The 6,568-nt window shown below is 41.5% G+C and overlaps 1 protein-coding gene across 1 annotated transcript in view; it reads left to right on the plus strand.

The window, feature by feature from the left end:
• The window catches only part of TAF3 (TATA-box binding protein associated factor 3), a 112,530-nt gene extending 106,369 nt beyond the window's left edge, over positions 1-6,161 (plus strand). Inside the window, exons 5-7 of the mRNA XM_040063014.1 lie at positions 467-722; positions 4,622-4,728; positions 5,510-6,161. Of these exons, the coding sequence (XP_039918948.1) occupies positions 467-722; positions 4,622-4,728; positions 5,510-5,624 (478 nt within the window). The 3' untranslated portion in view covers positions 5,625-6,161. The remainder of the gene's footprint in view (positions 1-466; positions 723-4,621; positions 4,729-5,509) is intronic.
• Positions 6,162-6,568: the final 407 nt, after the last annotated feature.

Genomic DNA, 6,568 nt, shown 5'->3' on the forward strand with positions numbered 1-6,568 from the left:
CTGATTTCATAAACATTTGGGGAAAGAAATACCAAACTAACAAATATTTGCAGAATCCCCTAATGTAGGATCTTAACAGGATGATACCGTCTCTCAGTTTGAAGATTAAAATCAGTGCTGTTCACAGCTGATTAACTTTCCTTTCTAATATTTCCCACAAATTGAGCTAATGCAATAAAACTTAACAAAACAAGGTTTAGTAAAGCCTCAGAGAATATTTATGTGACAGTGAGGTACAGACTGGCTCAGGCTGTCCTGGCATTCACTTTGTAATGGCTCTGTGCTTTATCCTGTGAATGGATGAGTGCAGCAATGACACCAGTCCTGGTGTGGGATTGAAACAGCCCCTTTGGTGACTCCGGGGTGACGTGAATTAACTGCTCTATATTTTCTTTCTCTCTAACCGGTGGTCGATCGCTGCTTTCTCTCCCATCAGCTCTAACAATTCTCAATGTTGGTCCCACAGAGTCATCAGCAAAGTGGTGTCAGCTCCAGAGGCCAAACCTTCCACACCCGCGGCGCGGCCCAAAACGCCTCCGCCTGTGCCATCGCCGGTGCCAGCTCCTGTTCACGTCACCCCTCCTCCGGCTCCAGCTCCTCCTCCTCCACAGGCCACCATCTCACCAGTGCTGATCCCACCACCCTCCCCAGCTGTGTCAGCAGCTGGAGGCTCCAAAGCTCCCGTTCGGAGCGTGGTGACCGAGACTGTCAGTACTTACGTGGTAGGTAACACGTGCCGTGCTCTGTCCCAGTGCCAGGGGCATTCTTCTCTGGAACTGGTGAGCTCATGGGTGGCTCATCATCTCAGGCTGATGGTTCCTGGATTCCTGATGTTGCTCTCTGTTAAGCTGCTGTTTGTCCAGCCTTCCTTGCCACACACATTTTGAGGGGTTAATAACTCAATTGAAACACTACAACTTGGACTGAATTTTTCATTGGTTCTCAGTTCCAAATTTAAGTTTCTTCTAGCAAATCCAACTAAATCACATATAATATTTTCTGCTAACTGTGCTAGAGTACTTATTTTTGGAGGTAGAGGTTTTTTGTAGGTTTCAAAAGTGCTGAATTGAAACCTCAAATGTCAGACTCACCATAGATTTTGCTGTCAGTCAGGTAAAGTACAAAACCCTCATACAACATCAAGAACTTGACTTAGCCCTCATTTGAAATGTGTAGAGTCCACTAATCTCTTTCCTGGTTTCCTTGACATACAGAAATTGCAGATGTTTGCGCATCTCAGAAGTCTTTAGATTGTTCCTTAGTCTACACTTCATTTCTGTGTTTGACGTGTGCTCTGACCTTGGCCTCAGCATTCCTATTCTTTTGGAAAAGTCTCTTGTGTAACATGGGAGCTGCATTCCCTAAAAGAATGTCTGGGTAGGACAAGGCTTGCTGTGCCGCTGAGGATTTCTGCTTAGATGCTGTGAGAAGTGAAGTCCTGAGCATTCCTGATCCTTTAAAAGCAGCACAAAGGTAGCAGTGTTGTTATCCTCCCTGTCCTGGCTGAATTCCAGCTTGATTGGTGACACCTTATTCAGCTGCAATTTAAAAATCTCACCATTTAAAACACCTAAATCTTACTTTTATTCAATTGCAATATATGCGGGATTTTTTTTTTTTTTTAATGATTCTTGTTTTAGTATTGATTTCCAATATAAATCTAACCTGCATTTCTAGTGGAAGGGTGCTTCCCTGCTGGACTTAAACTGCTGTATCATGTTACTGGTCTCTATTTAAACAGCTGCTACATTTCACTGCTGAGTTAGTTACAGCACTGGACAATGTCACACAGGCTCTGCATATCCTTAGGGTGCAGGACACAGCCTCACCTTTGGTATCACAGGTGTAAACCCACAGTCACTCTTATTATTACAGTCACTAGTATTATTTTCGTTGCTATTATTACAGTATTGCCCAGAGGTTTCAAAATTTACTTTAAGAGTAACATTTCCTAAATGCTCTACTACATCCCATTGTCTTCTGTAATTATGAAAAGAAATAATTTAGAGATTATGTTAGTTTTAAAAAGAAAAACCTAGAACTTTGCCTAGGTACTTACAGTGGTAATACTCTTAGCACCTTAATGGAGAATTCAGAGGATGTGGAGGCTCCAGATTATATTTGCTTTTCACAGAACCATAAATTATCACAGAATGGTTTGGGTTGGAAGGAACCTTAAAGATCATCTTGATCCAACCCCCCTGCCACAGGCAGGGACACCTTGCACTGGACCAGGTCATTCAGAGCCCCATCCAACCTGGCCTTGAAGACTTTCAGGGACAGGAAGTCCACCACCTCTCTGGATAACCTGTACAGTGCCTCACCTGTACACATTACTGTAAATATTTTTCTCCTAATACACAATCTAAACCTACTTCCCATCAACTTAAGACCATTCCCTCTTGTACTATCACTCCAGGCCCTTGTGAAAAGTGATGTTTTACAACATTATAGTTGAAACCAAGGCTTTATTGCATTAGGACCCAACTGTGTGCACATGTAGAGAGACATCTGATGTGACAGATTTATAAGTCAGAATGCTCAGAGAGAGGTTGGGAAAGAAGAAAATGATTAATAACTATTAGCCTCTTGTATGAAGAAAATCCAGGAGACAGAATGATTTTCCTCAGATCACATGGGAAAGCTGTTCTAGAGATAAGAGTGGAGTCAGTGTGACAGAAGTGCACAACTCCCTTCTGCAGGGGAGGAGAGGAGGGTGATTTTACAGTTCAAAAAAGAAAGGATACACATCTTCCTGTTGGATATGTCTATGTGCTCTGCTCATTAGCTCTCAGTGGTTTGTACTAACACAGCAGTCACACTCTGTCCCTCCTTGCATGACCCTTGGCTCATTAAGGAATGAGAAGTTATGCAACATTTTTAATATCCTTATTTAGCAGCCCAAGTTCTTGTTTAACAAACAGGCAGAGGTTTCTGTGATTATAGACCACCCTGCCCCTCTCCAGCTCCTGAGAGCCGTGAGGCAGGCATTCTGCAGGGGAAAAAAATACCTGAAAAACTAAGCTGGGAGAAGTTAGGGTGTCTGTTTTCTGATGGGGCAACATCTGGCAGTGCTGCTTACAGCTGGAAGGGCCGGTGCCCAAAACAGGCAGCACCAGAAATGGGGTGCCCGTGCTGGGGGATGATGGGGGTGCAGCCAGGTGTTCAGGCAGGTTTTGTAACCCTCAGCCCAACATCCCAGAGCATCCCTTCTCTGCAGCACCATGGCACAGTGTTCCCTCACTCTTCAGCAGGGTTATCCCACCAAAATGCCTCTGGACCTCTTCACTCTGAGCCCAGACACTTCACTTGAGGAGCAGATGCTTCTCCAGCAACTTAAAATGACTTTGCAGATGTGAGATTAGATGGTAGATAGGAATGATTATTGCAATCAATCAGCTTGGAAATTGAGTTAATTTTATGATGGTGCCTACTCCATATCTCTGTTGGGAAGGGAATTGTTCCCTGGTTAGTATTCCTGGGACTTGTATTTTTGAGCTTTAAACCACAAAAACATTTAGAGCTTTAAGAGGAATCAGGGAAGAGTGATGTGTTGCTCGCAGCTCTGGTACATTCCTATTGATTTTTCAGGAAGTGGTGTAAGATGTACAGACCACCGTGTAGTGGCTTTTCTATTTTTTTTTATTACTAAGAACATTTGGGGCTTTTCATCTGCTGCTTTTTAATATCATGTTTATAAGCTGTACAGATAGCAAAAAGTTATTGCCTGAGATCTGTGTAAATGCACAAAAGCTGAGAACAAAACAGTTTCTGGTTTTGAGATTCAACGATAATGTGCAAATCTTCATAAAGGAGTGGTGGAGTCAGGGTAATGCCCCAGACATTTTGTACTTTATATTGTTAATTGCACTCCTTTAGGTGGATTCTGTGACATTTTGCGTGTATGTTTTTAGCAAAGAGCTGTTTGAGAACCACTGGAAATCTAAAAATACAAACAATGGGTCAAGCAGGATATAAACATTAAAAAAATGCATATGATGAACCCAGTGAGCAGCTGCCCAGTACTGTAAATGATCTGCCTTTCTTGTTTCATTTACCCTTTAGTAAATTGTACTACGACATAAATGTCATAAGGGGAATGGAAAGTTACTCAGTAACAACTTTTTTTATATCCTGATCTTATCAGCTCGTTGGAGTTGAAGACTTTGGCTAATAAGTAATGCAGCAATATATACACACAGCGCTGTATATTTTACATGCACATAAGAACTGTTATCTTACGCAGGAGGCTGCCGTGGCTCCTGCTTGCCATTAACAGGCTCGAATTTTAAAAGTATAGACAGAGAGGCAATTGTGTCCTTAAGCCCTGGCTCTGTGTGTGAATGCCTGTGCTTAGGTCGGGGGGTGTAACTGGCTTTACTGGTTTACAGGACAATGCAGGAAAATACATGATTTTGTCATCATGAGCAGAGTAGGGAAATCAATTAAGACGTAACGCTGAGCTCTCATGATCAGAGAATTCACACGTAACAACATGGGCTGCTGAATGGCTTGGCCAGATAAGCAAGAAACCTTTCTTTTGGTTGGGTTTTTTTTTAATGTCAATTTTCCTGCCTGCTTAGCCCTGAAAACCAGCTAACTTTGCTTTTCTCTGCACCAGATCCGAGACGAGTGGGGTAACCAGATCTGGATCTGTCCTGGCTGTAACAAGCCAGATGATGGCAGTCCAATGATAGGCTGTGATGACTGCGATGATTGGTATCACTGGTAAGTTCCTCTCATCCATCCTGCTCTGCCAGGCACTGGCAGATTTGGGCTGTATTATTAAAACCCCTTTTTTTTTCCTAATAGTTCATGACGTTGGGAATATTTAAATAGCTTTACTGTGTCCAATTTAATAATCTGGAAGATATTTTTATCTCTGTTGCTCTGAAATTTGAAAAGGCAGATTTTAAGCTGTGAAGGAGAGTTACTTTTTAATTAATGGGCATTGGCGATAACGGTTGTTTTTGAAACTGCTGGGAAATATTGCTGATTCTGGTAATTTTGTGAGAACTACAGGATTATGAGCACAGTGTATACAGATAGACAGTTCAAATTATGAAGCATTGTATGAACAGTAATATAAATGTCAGCTCTTATAAAAAGGTTAGAGGAAATTAATCACTTTTTAGGCGATATTTTTTTTTAAAGCTACATAAAATCATAGGGGTTTTTGCAGATGTGTTAAAGAAGCATTTGAAATTATTTTAAATCTAGTCTATTACACCTGAAAGTGCACTCATATTTTCTCTTAAAATAACACTTTTTATCTGAGTATGCTTTTGATACTTCTCTTTTGTTTCAAAGCAAGCGTTCTTAGGTTTCGATCATGGGGTTTTAGGTTTTTTATGTTTCGATCATTATATTCATTAAGATAATGATAATTGCTATATTAATTTGAAGGCCAGATCATGTCTCCCACTGGAAAGTTGCGTTTTTTGGGGGGTAAGAAACAAAAGCAATGTTACTCCACTGAGATGATGTGATATTTTCCTCTCCTTCACAGGCCTTGCGTTGGGCTTACGGCTGCACCCCCAGAAGAGATGCAATGGTTCTGCTCCAAGTGTGCCAACAAAAGGAAGGATAAAAAACACAAGAAGAGGAAGCACAGGGCACACTGAAGGCTTGGCAGGCGACTGAAGTCGTGCGGTCACTGTGGCACCTCCTGCCCCGACTCGGCTGCGGGAGGGATCCACCCTGCCCGTGTCCCCCGCGGCTGCCGGGATTGTGTCTCTGCAGTGAATCAGGGGCGAAGAGATGCCCTTGGTCAGGGGCTGTTGGGTTTCACAGACTGTCCGAGCCCAGGGCGTTGGATTTTGGTACATTCTGATGCTGTTCCTTGCCCCTGCTGAGGGGAGTTTGCACAGAGCGCTCTGAAGACTTCGGTGGTTCCTGGGACCGCTCCCGCTCCTATGGCTCGGCAGCAACACGGATGAATGTTGTAAATACAAATATCTGTCCTACTCTTTCTCGATTTGTTATTAATTCCTCTTGAACCTTTGCAGTAAGGTGCTGAGAGGAGGAGAAAATGTAAATTGCAGTAAGTTGTAAACTGAGACAACCTTCTGGAATGATTTCTGTAGTCTGGATACAGTTCAGCCTCAACTCTTGCTGAGCCAGATAATCATAATGTGGAAATAAAAAGTGGCTGGTAAATATTTTTGTGATGAGAATATATGAAGCTTTTTTCCTTGATTTTTAGTACTAACATAAAATAAACATGTTCAAGCTTTTGTGATATATCTTCTATTTTTTAAAAAAAAGTTTCTATTGTGTCAATTTTTTTCTTCCATGTGAATTTCTTTCAGTGGATCTGTAATATATTTTATACTTTGATTTTTGGTTCGTTTTGTTGGGTTTTTTTTTTTTTTTTCTATGTCAACGTACCTTTTCATTGCTTGTACATTTCATCAGTGTGTAAAAACACTTCCCATTAAAAGATTTTCACACATGTAAATACCTGATATTTATAAAATAATTTTTTTTAATTATTTTTTAGGGCTTGAGGATTTTTGTTATCATTTGCCCGAGAAAACCTAGCAGCTAAAAAAAGCCGTGTGACAAA

This window comes from Hirundo rustica, chromosome 4 (genome assembly GCF_015227805.2).
Source record: "Hirundo rustica isolate bHirRus1 chromosome 4, bHirRus1.pri.v3, whole genome shotgun sequence".
Taxonomy (NCBI): domain Eukaryota; kingdom Metazoa; phylum Chordata; class Aves; order Passeriformes; family Hirundinidae; genus Hirundo; species Hirundo rustica.